Below are 20,672 nucleotides of genomic sequence, written 5' to 3'. Positions count from 1 at the left end.
AGATGTGTCCCTTTCATAGCACACAGTAAATTGGCCAGTGTTAACTAGTGTTGATTTTTTTTCAGTGTAAAATTTCTAGTGGTTATTCAATAGGTAAATTAACACTGTAAAATGTTAAATTAACACTCAGTGTTTTAAAAGAACCCCAGTGTTGGGGTTAATAACCAGAGTTGAACCATTATCATATTTCCCAGCATGCTCTATTGCAGGTTGATTTTTATAATTGTTTGTTTCAATATCAATGTTTTTTCATGTACATTGATTGATTAATTAATCTAATGCTACTTAAATATAAATAACATACATTTTTCTAAACTATTCCAATCTGTTACTTGGACTTATTGCACCCGGGACGGTCCCATATTTCAGACCCGCTTCAGGTGTCTTGTCTTTTTACAAAAAGGTCAATTTGTCAGCAAGACGCACCATTTAACTCGGGCAACAAGAGTGTAGGGCCTAATGACAATGGCTGAATGTCATTTTTTGGTGTTTTATAACGGACGTGTCTTTCCATTCATCAAATGGATTGGATTTGGATACTAGAATTACTTTGGAGTGGACAAACTTGTGCAGGTAGCCTACTTTTTGAAGTGATTTGTTTGACAATCAGATGAAAACATAATGACTGGTTGTGTTTATGCCACATTAAATGGCAATTACATTTTTACCATTAAATGACATGTCTTTACAATTAGGCTCATAAAAAAAATTCCCAAGAAAAAAATTGAGAACCCCCCGAATGTCACGGTATAATTCGTACTCTGCTCACGTATGGCCTTGTGTCACTTGAGAACAGTTGACTAAATCAGCGGTTCTTAATTCCCTCTTCAGGGTCCCCCAGCCATAGCACACCTGAATCAACTTCTCAATGAACACAATAACAATGCCTTAGAAATTGTAACAATATAATATGGCTAACCAGAATAAAATAACCTAAAATAACCTTCAAAAGGATCTTTCTAGAACCATTTTCCATATAGGTTCTATAAAGAGCTATAAAAATAGTTTTATATATATAGCCCCAGAAAGGGTTGTAACCATAGCGGAACCATTTTTTTGGGTGCTACAGTATATAGAACCTTTTCTAATGGTTCTTTATAGAACCTTAGGAAAGGGTCTTTGTGCTGTAGCACCATACAGGTTCCATTTAGAACCTTATGAGCATGGTTCTTCATAGAATCTTCAAAAAAAGGTTCCATATAGCACGAGAAAGGGTTCTGCTATGGGTACAAGCCAAATAACCCTAATTTAAGCCTTCGGAAGGTATTCATACTCTTTGACTTATTCCACATTTTGTTGTGTTACAGTCTAAATTCAAAATTGACTCAATTGATTTTTTTTCTCTCACCCATCTACACACCATACCCCATAATGACAAAAATAATTTGAAAAAATTATTGAAAATTTATTGAAAATTAAATACAGAAATATGTAATTTACATAAGTATTCACACCCCTGAGTCAATACTTTGTAAAAACAACTTTGGCAGCAATTACAGCTGTGAGTCTTTCTGGGTAAGTCTCTAAGAGCTGTGAGTCTTTCTGGGTAAGTCTCTAAGAGCTGTGAGTCTTTCTGGGTAAGTCTCTAAGAGCTGTGAGTCTTTCTGGGTAAGTCTCTAAGAGCTGTGAGTCTTTCTGGGTAAGTCTCTAAGAGCTGTGAGTCTTTCTGGGTAAGTCTCTAAGAGCTGTGAGTCTTTCTGGGTAAGTCTCTAAGAGCTGTGAGTCTTTCTGGGTAAGTCTCTAAGAGCTGTGAGTCTTTCTGGGTAAGTCTCTAAGAGCTGTGAGTCTTTCTGGGTAAGTCTCTAAGAGCTGTGAGTCTTTCTGGGTAAGTCTCTAAGAGCTGTGAGTCTTTCTGGGTAATTCTCTAAGAGCTTTCCACACCTGGATTGTGCAACATTTGCCGATTTATTCTTTCCAAAAGTCTTTAAGCTCTGTCAAATTGGTTGTTGATCGTTGCTAGACAACCATTTTCAGGTGAACTGCTAGACAATCATAGATTATCAAGTAGATTTAAGTCAAAACTGTAACTCGGCAACTCAGGAACATTCATTGTCTTCTTGGTAAACAACTCCAGTGTAGAGTTGGCCTTGTGTTTTAGGTTATTGTCCTGCTGAAAGGTGAATTCATCTCCCAGTGTCTGGTGGAAAGCAGACTGGACCAGGTTTTGCAGCCATCACCATGTTTGAAAATATGGTACTGGTTAGTATTGTGGAGCAACTACAATGTTGTTGATCCATCCTCAGTTTTCTCCTATTACTGCCATTAAACTCTGTAACTGTTTTAAAGTCACAATTGGCCTCATGGTGAAAAACCTGAGTGGTTTCCTTCCTTTCTGGCAACTGAGTTAGGAAGGACGCCTGTATCTTTGTAGTGACTGGGTGTATTGATACACCATCCAAAGTGTAATTAATAACTTCACCATGCCCAAAGGGATATTCAATATCTGCTTTTAAGTTGTTTTACCCATCTACCAATAAGTGCTCTTCTTTTTGAGGATTGGAAAACCTCCCTGGTCTTTGTGGTTGAATCTGTAATAACCATATCCCCTACTTTAATCTTTAAATATAACTGCAACTTTATTCTCAAGAAGTCTATTTTATTCTCAACATTTTGACTTTATTCTCCCAATTTTTTTGTTGAGTTGATTCTCAAAATATTTTGACTATATTCTTGAAGTTGAATATTCTCAGAATATTGCAAATTTATTCACAAAGTTCAATTTTGACTTCATTGTCAAAGTATTGCGAGTTTTTGAAGAACCATCCCCATCAAATAAACATTTTTATCTCTTCATTTGGCCCTAATGCTCTTCCGTATGATGCACTTTTCACTGGGAATATATCTTTTTTGCTTCTTTCTGTATTATATTTGACCCATTTACAATAAATAGGCAGCACTGTGTTACAGCTTTGTCTTTCTGTTCCTGAAATACTATCCCAGCTCAGTAGAATGGCAGCAGGTAGTCTAGTGGATAAGGAGGTGAGCCAGCAAACGGAGAGTTGCCATTTCGAATCCTGGATCTTACGGGAAAAATCTGGTTGGATGCAAGCTGTAACCGGAGGGTGGGTGGTATCAAAATCCATTGCCATTTAAACCCCCACAACCACTGCTCCACGGGCACCCAGTGTGGCTGCTCCAACCTCTCTCATATGTGTGTGTCTTTCAGAGGTTGGGATCAAGTGGAAGTCAAAGTTCAGGCTGGACATGAAAGTGGACGAATAAAATTATTTTAAATCTACTCTACAGTATACTATAGAAACACATCTTTAACAGCGTCCATCATGTAAAATCACCCGTGCTCGTCAGGTGCTTCCTCTCTGTTTGTGGTTTATTGAATTAAGGGTCTTTGTCGGCGTCCCAAACGGCACCCTATTCCCTGTATACTGCTTTACTTCTGACCAAGGGCCCATAGGGTTCTGATCAAAAGTAGTCATAGGCAATAGGGTGCCATTCGAGACACACGGGGTGGTGTGAAAGGACACAGTCACAGCCGTCAGTTTGTGATCCTGCCCTCTGCCTGACTTACTGAGGGTAAACAAATACCAGCTCACACATATCAGCTGAAGTGGGAGTATAGAGTGTGCTGCTGCTTTAACACATTGGAAACATTGACTAGTAGCCTAGTCATTGATTTGTAATTTGAGGGGGATTTGTAATTGGAATAATGGCAGCCCTGAAGACCAAAAAAGAACCCAGGAAAGAGTACCTATCTGTGAAGGACTTGGAAAAGATTTTGGATTCTTGCACGCTGCGGTTGACCCAGATAAATGAGGTTTGGCCGAACATATTCATAGGAAATGTGTAAGTATTCATTTGAATAATTATTCATCTTAACTGCATTACACGTAGTTCATTGTTTAAGCATTTGTAAATAAAAATACTCAAGCAGTTATGATCAATTCTATGTCGATGTCACAGTAAACAGATCAACTATAACCAAGGTCATATCATAGGCTACTGCAAACATCTAATGTAATTAAACAGAAGTATTATTTATCGTTTGTACAGTTTCTGACGAGATGAAAACTATTTGACAAACTAATGTAGCTAGTGCTGCACTACATTCACATTAGTTCAGTCTCAACACCTTCTCTCTCTTTGTCTTACCAGGGCAATAGCCCAAAACAGGAGTTCCTTGCAGAAGTTAGGCGTCACTCATGTTTTAAACGCTGCTCATTCCAAGCGAGGCAGCATAGGGGATCACAGATTTTATGGCAACAGCTTTGTTTATTATGGTATTCCAGCAGAGGACTCGACTCACTTTGATCTGGATGTGTACTTCAAGCCCGCAGCTGATTTCATTCACAAAGCATTGAAACAACCAGATGGTAAGACTCCTATTCTAAGTCAAGTAGGGCCAATCAGCAGTTGAAACTATAACAAAGTGCTTTGCCTGGCCCTGTTTCGAAACAAGAATGGAATCACTCTCAAATTCATAGACAGAGCTATGGATGCAAACACTGACCATCCAAGATATCTACATGATCGTTTGAACCATGTTTTGAGGCTGTACAGTGTTTGTTTACATTTCCAATGTTTACAAACATTGGTGTAAAACAAGCTTATATTTTGGGTTCTGATGGGTTGAAGTTGAAGTTATATTCTTCAAGAATAATGCCAAAAATGGATGTAGCAACTGCTGATTTTCCCTGTAATTTTACATAGAATATCTATACAAGCAGAGTTATGAACACCAAAAAAGATAATTTGAAGTTGACACATTTCATCTGTTAGGCTTACATTTGGTCTTTACGAAAGCACCAACCTCAACTCATTCCCACAGTACCCCACTCTGTCTCTGTATAGCACCAACCTCAACTCATTCCCACAATACACCACTCTGTCCCTGTATAGCACCAACCTCAACTCATTCCCACAGTACACCACTCTGTCTCTGTATAGCACCAACCTCAACTCATTCCCACAGTACACCACTCTGTCCCTGTATAGCACCAACCTCAACTCATTCCCACAGTACACCACTCTGTCTCTGTATAGCACCAACCTCAACTCATTCCCACAGTACACCACTCTGTCCCAGTATAGCACCGACCTCAACCCATTCCCACAGTACACCACTCTGTCTCTGTATAGCACCAACCTCAACCCATTCCCACAGTACCCCACTCTGTCCCTGTATAGTACCGACCTCAACCCATTCCCACAGTACACCACTCTGTCCCTGTATAGAACCGACATCAACCCATTCCCACAGTACCTCACTCTGTCCCTGTATAGTACCGACCTCAACCCATTCCCACAGTACACCACTCTGTCCCTGTATAGTACCGACCTCAACTCATTCCCACAGTACACCACTCTGTCCCTGTATAGTACCGACCTCAACCCATTCCCACAGTACACCACTCTGTCCCTGTATAGCACCGACCTCAACCCATTCCCACAGTACACCACTCTGTCCCTGTGTAGTACCGACCTCAACCCATTCCCACAGTACCCCACTATGTCCCTGTATAGCACCGACCTCAACCCATTCCCACAGTACACCACTCTGTCCCTGTATAGTACCGACCTCAACCCATTCCCACAGTAACCAAGCCTGTCCCTGTATAGTACCGACCTCAACCCATTCCCACAGTACACCACTCTGTCCCTGTATAGTACCGACCTCAACTCATTCCCACAGTACACCACTCTGTCCCTGTATAGTACCGACCTCAACTCATTCCCACAGTACACCACTCTGTTCCTGTATAGTACCGACCTCAACTCATTCCCACAGTACACCACTCTGTCCCTGTATAGTACCGACCTCAACTCATTCCCACAGTACACCACTCTGTCCCTGTATAGTACCGACCTCAACTCATTCCCACAGTAACCAAGCCTGTCCCTGTATAGTACCGACCTCAACTCATTCCCACAGTAACCAAGCCTGTCCCTGTATAGTACCGACCTCAACTCATTCCCACAGTAACCAAGCCTGTCCCTGTATAGTACCGACCTCAACCCATTCCCACAGTACTCAAGCCTGTCCCTGTATAGTACCGACCTCAACTCATTCCCACAGTACACCACTCTGTCCCTGTATAGTACCGACCTCAACTCATTCCCACAGTACACCACTCTGTCCCTGTATAGTACCGACCTCAACCCATTCCCACAGTACTCAAGCCTGTCCCTGTATAGTACCGACCTCAACTCATTCCCACAGTACACCACTCTGTCCCTGTATAGTACCGACCTCAACTCATTCCCACAGTACACCACTCTGTCCCTGTATAGTACCGACCTCAACCCATTCCCACAGTACTCAAGCCTGTCCCTGTATAGTACCGACCTCAACCCATTCCCACAGTACTCAAGCCTGTCCCTGTATAGTACCGACCTCAACCCATTCCCACAGTACCCAAGCCTGTCCCTGTATAGTACCGACCTCAACCCATTCCCACAGTACACCACTCTGTCCCTGTATAGTACCGACCTCAACTCATTCCCACAGTACACCACTCTGTCCCTGTATAGTACCGACCTCAACCCATTCCCACAGTACTCAAGCCTGTCCCTGTATAGTACCGACCTCAACTCATTCCCACAGTACACCACTCTGTCCCTGTATAGTACCGACCTCAACTCATTCCCACAGTACACCACTCTGTCCCTGTATAGTACCGACCTCAACCCATTCCCACAGTACACCACTCTGTCCCTATATAGTACCGACCTCAACTCATTCCCACAGTACACCACTCTGTCCCTGTATAGTACCGACCTCAACTCATTCCCACAGTACACCACTCTGTCCCTGTATAGTACCGACCTCAACCCATTCCCACAGTACACCACTCTGTCCCAGTATAGTACCGACCTCAACCCATTCCCACAGTACACCACTCTGTCCCTGTATAGTACCGACCTCAACTCATTCCCACAGTACACCACTCTGTCCCTTTATAGCACCAACCTCAACTCATTCTCACAGTACCCAAGCCTGTCCCTGTATAGTACCGACCTCAACCCATTCCCACAGTACCCAAGCCTGTCCCTGTATAGTACCGACCTCAACCCATTCCCACAGTACCCCACTCTGTCCCTGTATAGTACCGACCTCAACCCATTCCCACAGTACCCAAGCCTGTCCCTGTATAGTACCGACCTCAACCCATTCCCACAGTACACCACTCTGTCCCTGTATAGTACCGACCTCAACCCATTCCCACAGTACCCAAGCCTGTCCCTGTATAGTACCGACCTCAACTCATTCCCACAGTACACCACTCTGTCCCTGTATAGTACCGACCTCAACCCATTCCCACAGTACCCAAGCCTGTCCCTGTAAAGTACCGACCTCAACCCATTCCCACAGTACACCACTCTGTCCCTGTATAGTACCGACCTCAACCCATTCCCACAGTACCCAAGCCTGTCCCTGTATAGTACCGACCTCAACCCATTCCCACAGTACCCAAGCCTGTCCCTGTATAGTACCGACCTCAACCCATTCCCACAGTACACCACTCTGTCCCTGTATAGTACCGACCTCAACCCATTCCCACAGTACACCACTCTGTCTCTATATAGCACCGACCTCAACCCATTCCCACAGTACCCAAGCCTGTCCCTGTATAGTACCGACCTCAACCCATTCCCACAGTACACCACTCTGTCCCTGTATAGTACCGACCTCAACCCATTCCCACAGTACACCACTCTGTCTCTATATAGCACCGACCTCAACCCATTCCCACAGTACCCAAGCCTGTCCCTGTATAGTACCGACCTCAACCCATTCCCACAGTACACCACTCTGTCCCTATATAGTACCAACCTCAACCCATTCCCACAGTACCCAAGCCTGTCCCTGTATAGTACCGACCTCAACCCATTCCCACAGTACACCACTCTGTCCCTGTATAGTACCGACCTCAACCCATTCCCACAGTACCCAAGCCTGTCCCTGTATAGTACCGACCTCAACCCATTCCCACAGTACACCACTCTGTCCCAGTATAGCACAGACCTCAACCCATTCCCACAGTACACCACTCTGTCCCTGTATAGTACCGACCTCAACCCATTCCCACAGTACACCACTCTGTCCCTGTATAGTACCGACCTCAACCCATTCCCACAGTACACCACTCTGTCCCTGTATAGTACCGACCTCAACCCATTCCCACAGTACACCACTCTGTCCCAGTATAGCACCGACCTCAACCCATTCCCACAGTACACCACTCTGTCCCTATATAGTACCGACCTCAACCCATTCCCACAGTACACCACTCTGTCCCTGTATAGTACCGACCTCAACCCATTCCCACAGTACACCACTCTGTCCCTGTATAGTACCGACCTCAACCCATTCCCACAGTACACCACTCTGTCCCTGTATAGTACCGACCTCTACCCATTCCCACAGTACACCACTCTGTCCCTGTATAGTACCGACCTCAACCCATTCCCACAGTACACCACTCTGTCCCTGTATAGTACCGACCTCAACCCATTCCCACAGTACACCACTCTGTCCCTGTATAGTACCGACCTCAACTCATTCCCACAGTACACCACTCTGTCCCTTTATAGCACCAACCTCAACTCATTCTCACAGTACACCACTCTGTCCCTGTATAGTACCGACCTCAACCCATTCCCACAGTACCCAAGCCTGTCCCTGTATAGTACCGACCTCAACCCATTCCCACAGTACCCAAGCCTGTCCCTGTATAGTACCGACCTCAACCCATTCCCACAGTACCCAAGCCTGTCCCTGTATAGTACCGACCTCAACCCATTCCCACAGTACACCACTCTGTCCCTGTATAGTACCGACCTCAACCCATTCCCACAGTACCCAAGCCTGTCCCTGTATAGTACCGACCTCAACCCATTCCCACAGTACACCACTCTGTCCCTGTATAGTACCGACCTCAACCCATTCCCACAGTACCCAAGCCTGTCCCTGTATAGTACCGACCTCAACTCATTCCCACAGTACACCACTCTGTCCCTGTATAGTACCGACCTCAACCCATTCCCACAGTACCCAAGCCTGTCCCTATATAGTACCGACCTCAACCCATTCCCACAGTACACCACTCTGTCCCTGTATAGTACCGACCTCAACCCATTCCCACAGTACCCAAGCCTGTCCCTGTATAGTACCGACCTCAACCCATTCCCACAGTACCCAAGCCTGTCCCTGTAAAGTACCGACCTCAACCCATTCCCACAGTACACCACTCTGTCCCTGTATAGTACCGACCTCAACCCATTCCCACAGTACCCAAGCCTGTCCCTGTATAGTACCGACCTCAACCCATTCCCACAGTACCCAAGCCTGTCCCTGTATAGTACCGACCTCAACCCATTCCCACAGTACACCACTCTGTCCCTGTATAGTACCGACCTCAACCCATTCCCACAGTACACCACTCTGTCCCTTTATAGCACCAACCTCAACTCATTCTCACAGTACCCAAGCCTGTCCCTGTATAGTACCGACCTCAACCCATTCCCACAGTACCCAAGCCTGTCCCTGTATAGTACCGACCTCAACCCATTCCCACAGTACCCCACTCTGTCCCTGTATAGTACCGACCTCAACCCATTCCCACAGTACCCAAGCCTGTCCCTGTATAGTACCGACCTCAACCCATTCCCACAGTACACCACTCTGTCCCTGTATAGTACCGACCTCAACCCATTCCCACAGTACCCAAGCCTGTCCCTGTATAGTACCGACCTCAACTCATTCCCACAGTACACCACTCTGTCCCTGTATAGTACCGACCTCAACCCATTCCCACAGTACCCAAGCCTGTCCCTGTAAAGTACCGACCTCAACCCATTCCCACAGTACACCACTCTGTCCCTGTATAGTACCGACCTCAACCCATTCCCACAGTACCCAAGCCTGTCCCTGTATAGTACCGACCTCAACCCATTCCCACAGTACCCAAGCCTGTCCCTGTATAGTACCGACCTCAACCCATTCCCACAGTACACCACTCTGTCCCTGTATAGTACCGACCTCAACCCATTCCCACAGTACCCAAGCCTGTCCCTGTATAGTACCGACCTCAACCCATTCCCACAGTACCCAAGCCTGTCCCTGTATAGTACCGACCTCAACCCATTCCCACAGTACACCACTCTGTCCCTGTATAGTACCGACCTCAACCCATTCCCACAGTACACCACTCTGTCTCTATATAGCACTGACCTCAACCCATTCCCACAGTACCCAAGCCTGTCCCTGTATAGTACCGACCTCAACCCATTCCCACAGTACACCACTCTGTCCCTATATAGTACCAACCTCAACCCATTCCCACAGTACCCAAGCCTGTCCCTGTATAGTACCGACCTCAACCCATTCCCACAGTACACCACTCTGTCCCTGTATAGTACCGACCTCAACCCATTCCCACAGTACCCAAGCCTGTCCCTGTATAGTACCGACCTCAACCCATTCCCACAGTACACCACTCTGTCCCAGTATAGCACCGACCTCAACCCATTCCCACAGTACACCACTCTGTCCCTGTATAGTACCGACCTCAACCCATTCCCACAGTACACCACTCTGTCCCTGTATAGTACCGACCTCAACCCATTCCCACAGTACACCACTCTGTCCCTGTATAGTACCGACCTCAACCCATTCCCACAGTACACCACTCTGTCCCAGTATAGCACCGACCTCAACCCATTCCCACAGTACACCACTCTGTCCCTGTATAGTACCGACCTCAACCCATTCCCACAGTACACCACTCTGTCCCTGTATAGTACCGACCTCAACCCATTCCCACAGTACACCACTCTGTCCCTGTATAGTACCGACCTCAACCCATTCCCACAGTACACCACTCTGTCCCTGTATAGTACCGACCTCAACCCATTCCCACAGTACACCACTCTGTCCCTGTATAGTACCGACCTCAACCCATTCCCACAGTACACCACTCTGTCCCTGTATAGTACCGACCTCAACCCATTCCCACAGTACACCACTCTGTCCCTGTATAGTACCGACCTCAACTCATTCCCACAGTACACCACTCTGTTCCTTTATAGCACCAACCTCAACTCATTCTCACAGTACCCAAGCCTGTCCCTGTATAGTACCGACCTCAACCCATTCCCACAGTAACCAAGCCTGTCCCTGTATAGTACCGACCTCAACCCATTCCCACAGTACCCAAGCCTGTCCCTGTATAGTACCGACCTCAACCCATTCCCACAGTACACCACTCTGTCCCTGTATAGTACCGACCTCAACCCATTCCCACAGTACCCAAGCCTGTCCCTGTATAGTACCGACCTCAACCCATTCCCACAGTACACCACTCTGTCCCTGTATAGTACCGACCTCAACCCATTCCCACAGTACCCAAGCCTGTCCCTGTATAGTACCGACCTCAACTCATTCCCACAGTACACCACTCTGTCCCTGTATAGTACCGACCTCAACCCATTCCCACAGTACCCAAGCCTGTCCCTATATAGTACCGACCTCAACCCATTCCCACAGTACACCACTCTGTCCCTGTATAGTACCGACCTCAACCCATTCCCACAGTACCCAAGCCTGTCCCTGTATAGTACCGACCTCAACCCATTCCCACAGTACCCAAGCCTGTCCCTGTATAGTACCGACCTCAACCCATTCCCACAGTACACCACTCTGTCCCTGTATAGTACCGACCTCAACCCATTCCCACAGTACACCACTCTGTCTCTATATAGCACCGACCTCAACCCATTCCCACAGTACCCAAGCCTGTCCCTGTATAGTACCGACCTCAACCCATTCCCACAGTACCCCACTCTGTCCCTATATAGTACCAACCTCAACCCATTTCCACAGTACCCAAGCCTGTCCCTGTATAGTACTGACCTCAACCCATTCCCACAGTACACCACTCTGTCCCTGTATAGTACCGACCTCAACCCATTCCCACAGTACCCAAGCCTGTCCCTGTATAGTACCGACCTCAACCCATTCCCACAGTACACCACTCTGTCCCAGTATAGCACCGACCTCAACCCATTCCCACAGTACACCACTCTGTCCCTGTATAGTACCGACCTCAACCCATTCCCACAGTACACCACTCTGTCCCTGTATAGTACCGACCTCAACCCATTCCCACAGTACACCACTCTGTCCCTGTATAGTACCGACCTCAACCCATTCCCACAGTACACCACTCTGTCCCAGTATAGCACCGACCTCAACCCATTCCCACAGTACACCACTCTGTCCCTGTATAGTACCGACCTCAACCCATTCCCACAGTACACCACTCTGTCCCTGTATAGTACCGACCTCAACCCATTCCCACAGTACCCAAGCCTGTCCCTGTATAGTACCGACCTCAACCCATTCCCACAGTACACCACTCTGTCCCAGTATTGCACCGACCTCAACCCATTCCCACAGTACACCACTCTGTCCCTGTATAGTACCGACCTCAACCCATTCCCACAGTACACCACTCTGTCCCTGTATAGTACCGACCTCAACCCATTCCCACAGTACACCACTCTGTCCCTGTATAGTACCGACCTCAACCCATTCCCACAGTACACCACTCTGTCCCAGTATAGCACCGACCTCAACCCATTCCCACAGTACACCACTCTGTCCCTGTATAGTACCGACCTCAACCCATTCCCACAGTACACCACTCTGTCCCTGTATAGTACCGACCTCAACCCATTCCCACAGTACCCAAGCCTGTCCCTGTATAGTACCGACCTCAACCCATTCCCACAGTACCCAAGCCTGTCCCTGTATAGTACCGACCTCAACCCATTCCCACAGTACCCAAGCCTGTCCCTGTATAGTACCGACCTCAACCCATTCCCACAGTACACCACTCTGTCCCTGTATAGTACCGACCTCAACCCATTCCCACAGTACCCAAGCCTGTCCCTGTATAGTACCGACCTCAACCCATTCCCACAGTACACCACTCTGTCCCTGTATAGTACCGACCTCAACCCATTCCCACAGTACCCAAGCCTGTCCCTGTATAGTACCGACCTCAACTCATTCCCACAGTACACCACTCTGTCCCTGTATAGTACCGACCTCAACCCATTCCCACAGTACCCAAGCCTGTCCCTATATAGTACCGACCTCAACCCATTCCCACAGTACACCACTCTGTCCCTGTATAGTACCGACCTCAACCCATTCCCACAGTACCCAAGCCTGTCCCTGTATAGTACCGACCTCAACCCATTCCCACAGTACCCAAGCCTGTCCCTGTAAAGTACCGACCTCAACCCATTCCCACAGTACACCACTCTGTCCCTGTATAGTACCGACCTCAACCCATTCCCACAGTACCCAAGCCTGTCCCTGTATAGTACCGACCTCAACCCATTCCCACAGTACCCAAGCCTGTCCCTGTATAGTACCGACCTCAACCCATTCCCACAGTACACCACTCTGTCCCTGTATAGTACCGACCTCAACCCATTCCCACAGTACACCACTCTGTCCCTTTATAGCACCAACCTCAACTCATTCTCACAGTACCCAAGCCTGTCCCTGTATAGTACCGACCTCAACCCATTCCCACAGTACCCAAGCCTGTCCCTGTATAGTACCGACCTCAACCCATTCCCACAGTACCCCACTCTGTCCCTGTATAGTACCGACCTCAACCCATTCCCACAGTACCCAAGCCTGTCCCTGTATAGTACCGACCTCAACCCATTCCCACAGTACACCACTCTGTCCCTGTATAGTACCGACCTCAACCCATTCCCACAGTACCCAAGCCTGTCCCTGTATAGTACCGACCTCAACTCATTCCCACAGTACACCACTCTGTCCCTGTATAGTACCGACCTCAACCCATTCCCACAGTACCCAAGCCTGTCCCTGTAAAGTACCGACCTCAACCCATTCCCACAGTACACCACTCTGTCCCTGTATAGTACCGACCTCAACCCATTCCCACAGTACCCAAGCCTGTCCCTGTATAGTACCGACCTCAACCCATTCCCACAGTACCCAAGCCTGTCCCTGTATAGTACCGACCTCAACCCATTCCCACAGTACACCACTCTGTCCCTGTATAGTACCGACCTCAACCCATTCCCACAGTACCCAAGCCTGTCCCTGTATAGTACCGACCTCAACCCATTCCCACAGTACCCAAGCCTGTCCCTGTATAGTACCGACCTCAACCCATTCCCACAGTACACCACTCTGTCCCTGTATAGTACCGACCTCAACCCATTCCCACAGTACACCACTCTGTCTCTATATAGCACTGACCTCAACCCATTCCCACAGTACCCAAGCCTGTCCCTGTATAGTACCGACCTCAACCCATTCCCACAGTACACCACTCTGTCCCTATATAGTACCAACCTCAACCCATTCCCACAGTACCCAAGCCTGTCCCTGTATAGTACCGACCTCAACCCATTCCCACAGTACACCACTCTGTCCCTGTATAGTACCGACCTCAACCCATTCCCACAGTACCCAAGCCTGTCCCTGTATAGTACCGACCTCAACCCATTCCCACAGTACACCACTCTGTCCCAGTATAGCACCGACCTCAACCCATTCCCACAGTACACCACTCTGTCCCTGTATAGTACCGACCTCAACCCATTCCCACAGTACACCACTCTGTCCCTGTATAGTACCGACCTCAACCCATTCCCACAGTACACCACTCTGTCCCTGTATAGTACCGACCTCAACCCATTCCCACAGTACACCACTCTGTCCCAGTATAGCACCGACCTCAACCCATTCCCACAGTACACCACTCTGTCCCTGTATAGTACCGACCTCAACCCATTCCCACAGTACACCACTCTGTCCCTGTATAGTACCGACCTCAACCCATTCCCACAGTACACCACTCTGTTCCTTTATAGCACCAACCTCAACTCATTCTCACAGTACCCAAGCCTGTCCCTGTATAGTACCGACCTCAACCCATTCCCACAGTAACCAAGCCTGTCCCTGTATAGTACCGACCTCAACCCATTCCCACAGTACCCAAGCCTGTCCCTGTATAGTACCGACCTCAACCCATTCCCACAGTACACCACTCTGTCCCTGTATAGTACCGACCTCAACCCATTCCCACAGTACCCAAGCCTGTCCCTGTATAGTACCGACCTCAACCCATTCCCACAGTACACCACTCTGTCCCTGTATAGTACCGACCTCAACCCATTCCCACAGTACCCAAGCCTGTCCCTGTATAGTACCGACCTCAACTCATTCCCACAGTACACCACTCTGTCCCTGTATAGTACCGACCTCAACCCATTCCCACAGTACCCAAGCCTGTCCCTATATAGTACCGACCTCAACCCATTCCCACAGTACACCACTCTGTCCCTGTATAGTACCGACCTCAACCCATTCCCACAGTACCCAAGCCTGTCCCTGTATAGTACCGACCTCAACCCATTCCCACAGTACCCAAGCCTGTCCCTGTATAGTACCGACCTCAACCCATTCCCACAGTACACCACTCTGTCCCTGTATAGTACCGACCTCAACCCATTCCCACAGTACACCACTCTGTCTCTATATAGCACCGACCTCAACCCATTCCCACAGTACCCAAGCCTGTCCCTGTATAGTACCGACCTCAACCCATTCCCACAGTACCCCACTCTGTCCCTATATAGTACCAACCTCAACCCATTTCCACAGTACCCAAGCCTGTCCCTGTATAGTACTGACCTCAACCCATTCCCACAGTACACCACTCTGTCCCTGTATAGTACCGACCTCAACCCATTCCCACAGTACCCAAGCCTGTCCCTGTATAGTACCGACCTCAACCCATTCCCACAGTACACCACTCTGTCCCAGTATAGCACCGACCTCAACCCATTCCCACAGTACACCACTCTGTCCCTGTATAGTACCGACCTCAACCCATTCCCACAGTACACCACTCTGTCCCTGTATAGTACCGACCTCAACCCATTCCCACAGTACACCACTCTGTCCCTGTATAGTACCGACCTCAACCCATTCCCACAGTACACCACTCTGTCCCAGTATAGCACCGACCTCAACCCATTCCCACAGTACACCACTCTGTCCCTGTATAGTACCGACCTCAACCCATTCCCACAGTACACCACTCTGTCCCTGTATAGTACCGACCTCAACCCATTCCCACAGTACACCACTCTGTCCCTGTATAGTACCGACCTCAACCCATTCCCACAGTACACCACTCTGTCCCTATATAGTACCAACCTCAACTCATTCCCACAGTACACCACTCTGTCCCTATATAGTACCGACCTCAACCCATTCCCACAGTACACCACTCTGTCCCTATATAGTACCGACCTCAACCCATTCCCACAGTACCCAAGCCTGTCCCTGTATAGTACCGACCTCAACCCATTCCCACAATACACCACTCTGTCCCTGTATAGTACCGACCTCAACCCATTCCCACAGTACACCACTCTGTCCCTGTATAGTACCGACCTCAACCCATTCCCACAGTACACCACTCTGTCCCTGTATAGTACCGACCTCAACCCATTCCCACAGTACACCACTCTGTCCCTGTATAGTACCGACCTCAACCCATTCCCACAGTACTCAAGCCTGTCCCTGTATAGCACCGACCTCAACCCATTCCCACAGTACACCACTCTGTCCCTGTATAGTACCGACCTCAACCCATTCCCACAGTACTCAAGCCTGTCCCTGTATAGCACCGACCTCAACCCATTCCCACAATACACCACTCTGTCCCTGTATAGCACCGACCTCAACCCATTCCCACAATACCCCACTCTGTCCCTGTAACACACATTGAATAGTTAGTTATACAGTAACTACTTCCAATCCACACAAACAAGAATAAAAAAATCGTACCTTACAGTACTTTATAAAGTCTAACCATGGATCCTCTCAGAGAGCCTCACCACCAGAGGACAGGCAACATTGGATTTATGTGACAGCCAAGCAGCCTAGGCCTCTCTCTCTCTCTGCAAAGGCAATGAATTATGGAGACTATTTTTAGATCTCTGAGGGGAACAGAAAGGCCACAGTTTGAGGCGGGCAGTCATGTATGATATTAATAACATGGTGGCCTCTCACTAATCCCTCTCCATCACTTTCATTTTCTCTTTTCATCTTTTCTCGCCACTTCTCAGGCCGTCATTCTAAATAACAATTAGTTCTTAATTGACTCGCCTGGATATAAAGTTAAATAATTAAACAAACAATTCTCTTCTCTCCTCTCCAGGGAAGATTCTCGTCCATTGCATTATGGGTATGAGCAGATCGTCTACCTTGGTGTTGGCGTACCTCATGTTGTATTGTCACATCCCCCTCCATTGTGCTCTTCAGAAAGTCATCCAGAAAAGAGCCATTTACCCTAACAGGAACTTCCTGGCTCTGCTGCTGGACCTAGATCTTCAGCTGAAGAGAAAACAGAAAACATGGAAAACCTGTCTGATTCTGTAGAGATCAGAACATAGCAAAACAGACCAAATGCCACAAGTTAATATTTGTATCAGTGCACAACGAAGAAGCTTAAAAAGAGGAAGTTGATTTTCAAATCAAGTGGGAATGAATCTATGTCAAATCCCTTTCTAGTGCACAAACTACCTAAAACAAACAAGTATACCTCACCTACATACAGTATGTTGAATAAAATATGTTGCAAAATTTTGGGGGGATTTATAATTCATTTGAAAGAGCAGACTGTTATTGGCATTATAAATGTATATGGATGTTGTATAAATGTTTTAAAAAACAGACTTCCTCTATTTTCAGCAGTGCCATCAAACGAGGTCATTGGTAAACAGAGCTCAGACAATGGCTGTGTCCACACAGTGAAGGAACATTATTTTAAATAAATATCAACACAGAAGACACGAGCAGTATCTCTAAAGCTATTTTGTCGCTGCCGACAAAACCAAACAGTGTGTCCACTCCCACTCTCCATACCTACTGGTAGCTCACATAACCTTGGGGGTATGCAGAAGAGATGCCAGAATTATTTTGAGCCGAGGTCATTCAGGTGTAAAAATAGAAAGAGTTAAGGCAGATGTCTACTACCTACAGCCAGTTGTGCTGCTAGAATACATGTTGGAAGAATAACTCATCTCTGCACAATATCAATTTGGATATACACTGAGTGTACAAAACATTAGGAACACCTTCCTAATATTGAGTTTGCACCTCATTTTGCCCTTAGAATGGACTCTACAAAGTGTCCAAAGCGTTCCGCAGGGATGCTGGCCCATGTTGACTCCAATGCTTCCCACAGTTGTGTCATGTTGGCTGGATGTCCTTTGGGTGGTGGACCTTTATTGATACACACGGGAAACTGTTGAGCGTGAAAAACCCAGCAGCATTGCAGTTCTTGACACAATCAAATCAAATCAAATGTATTTATATAGCCCTTCGTACATCAGCTGATATCTCAAAGTGCTGTACAGAAACCCAGCCTAAAACCCCAAACAGCAAGCAATGCAGGTGTAGAAGCACAATCACACCGGTGCACCTGGCACTTACTACCAAATAAAATAAAATAAAATTACATTTTATTGGTCACATACACATATTTAGCAGATTTTATTGTGAGTGTAGCGAAATGCTTGTGTTCCTAGCTCAAACAGTGCAGTAATATCTAACAATAAACACAAATCTAAAAGTAAAATAATGGAATTAATAAATATATAAATATTAGATTGAGCAATGTCGGAGTGGCATTGACTAAAATACAGTAATATCGAATACAGTATTTACACTGCCAGTCAATAGTTTTAGAACACCTACTCATTCAAGAGTTTTTCTTTATTTTTACTATTTTCTACATTGTAAGATAATAGTGAAGACATCAAGACTATGAAATAACAGATATGGAATCATGTAGTAACCAAAAAAGTGTTAAACAAATCAAAATATATTTTGTATTTGAGATTCTTCAAATAGCCACCCTTTGCCTTGATGACAGCTTTGCACACTCTTGGCATTCTCTCAACCAGCTTCACCTGGAATGCTTTTCCAACAGTCTCAAGGAGTTCACACACATATGCTGAGCACTTGTTGGCTGCTTTTCCTTCACTCTGCGGTCCAATTCATCCCAAACCATCTCAATTGGGTTGAGGTCGGGTGATTGTGGAGGCCAGGTCATCTGATGCAGCACTCCATCACTCTCCTTCTTGGTCAAATAGCCCTTACACAGCCTGGAGGTGTGTTGGGTCATTGTCCTGTTGAAAAACAAATGACAGTCCCACTAAGCCCAAACCAGATGGGATGGCGTATCGCTGCAGAATGCTGTGGTAGCCATGCTGGTTAAGTGTGCCTTGAATTCTAAATAAATCACAGACAGTGTCACAACTCCTCCGTGCTTTACGGTGGGAAATACACATGCGGAGATCATCCGTTCACCCACATCACGTCTCACAAAGAAATTGTCCTCAGCACAAGGTACACCTGTGTAATGATCATGCTGTTTAAATCAGCTTCTTGAAACGCCACACCTGTCAGGTGGATGGATTATCTTGGCAAAGGAAAAATGCTCACTAACAGGGATGTAAACAAATATGTTCACAAAATTGGAGAGAAATAAGCTATTTGTGCGTATAGAACATTTCTGGGATCTTTCCTTTTCAGCTCATGAAACATGGGACCAACACTTTACATGTTGCGTTTATATTTTTGTTCAGTGTAGAGCAGAGCTGCAGTTCAACATGAACACCATGGAAATCAGCTTTTTGCCCCTGACTTGAGGAGAGAGGAGGATATGAACTTATAGATAAATAAAGAAGAAGATACTTAGTATAAAGCACATTGTTTTGTACTTGTGCAGAGACACACTTTAGCTACACCGTAAAAGCTTTCCTGTTGTTTTTACTGTAATTTACAAACAACTAAGGGGAGAAGAGATTTGTTTTTTTTACAGTATTTTACCATAATTTTAGGAGGTATAAAAGACCAAATGTATCTGTTTAATATCACTTTCACTTCAAGAGGCCTTAACAAAGGCTCCCACACTGGCAGAGAATACTGGATACAACAGGCCAAAGGACATGGGAAATAGTGAGACTTGTCACCTCTCCAATCTGTCCCCTATACACATTTCAGTGTAGGAATACTACTACGACAAATCAGTTCAATTGGCACAGGACTCTCACTCACGGGTGGTACAAATTTAGCCTCTTATAAGGCACGCCTCAAAATATGTTAATGAGCCAGAAACACAATACCATGCAACCTCTAGTGGTCAAAAGGTTTTTGGCACTCCAAAAATACGATACAGTACTGTATTCTGTGTGTGTGTGTGTGTGTGGGGGGGGGGGGGGGGGGGATTACAGTACCATTATAAATACAGCAATTATTTTCCTGCCCACAACATTTTCCCACAATGCACCATCATTTACAGTGTGCAGAAGTTCAATGCTTTACAGTGTTTTACTGTTGATAAATGTACAAATTTACTGTATAAGTCACCGTTTGCCACAAAGTGCATTTTAGGCATTACTTAAATCCCTAACATGCATTGGCAAATGACAGAAATAGAATTCTGGTCAAAGAATAAAAAATTTAAAAGTATTTTATTTAACCTTTTATTTAACTAGGCAAGTCAGTTAAGAACACATTCTTATTTACAATGACGGCCTCCCCTGACCAAACCCGGACGACGCTGGGCCAATTGTGC

At 46.5% G+C, this 20,672-nt stretch overlaps 1 protein-coding gene across 1 annotated transcript; it reads left to right on the top strand.

Moving 5' to 3' along the window:
• Nucleotides 1–3,577: 3,577 nt before the first annotated feature.
• LOC120029446 (dual specificity protein phosphatase 13-like) lies at nucleotides 3,578–17,671 on the top strand. Its single transcript, XM_038974654.1, has 3 exons — nucleotides 3,578–3,801; nucleotides 4,111–4,328; nucleotides 17,247–17,671. Exons 1-3 carry the CDS (start codon nucleotides 3,665–3,667, stop codon nucleotides 17,465–17,467), a joined length of 576 nt encoding a protein of 191 aa, XP_038830582.1. The 5' UTR covers nucleotides 3,578–3,664; the 3' UTR covers nucleotides 17,468–17,671.
• The last annotated feature ends 3,001 nt before the right edge of the window (nucleotides 17,672–20,672 follow it).

This window comes from Salvelinus namaycush, chromosome 35 (assembly GCF_016432855.1).
Source record: "Salvelinus namaycush isolate Seneca chromosome 35, SaNama_1.0, whole genome shotgun sequence".
Taxonomy (NCBI): domain Eukaryota; kingdom Metazoa; phylum Chordata; class Actinopteri; order Salmoniformes; family Salmonidae; genus Salvelinus; species Salvelinus namaycush.
This window is presented reverse-complemented; position numbering and strand designations above follow the sequence as displayed.

What these genes read in the sequence shown, in the direction of transcription:
- LOC120029446 (XM_038974654.1), top strand. Translation starts at nt 3,665, where the DNA reads ATGGCAGCCCTGAAGACCAAAAAAGAACCCAGGAAAGAGTACCTATCT. An exon ending in AACATATTCATAGGAAATGT is followed by an intron (nt 3,802 to 4,110) that starts GTAAGTATTCAT and finishes TTGTCTTACCAG; the next exon opens with GGCAATAGCCCAAAACAGGA. An exon ending in AGCATTGAAACAACCAGATG is followed by an intron (nt 4,329 to 17,246) that starts GTAAGACTCCTA and finishes TCTCCTCTCCAG; the next exon opens with GGAAGATTCTCGTCCATTGC.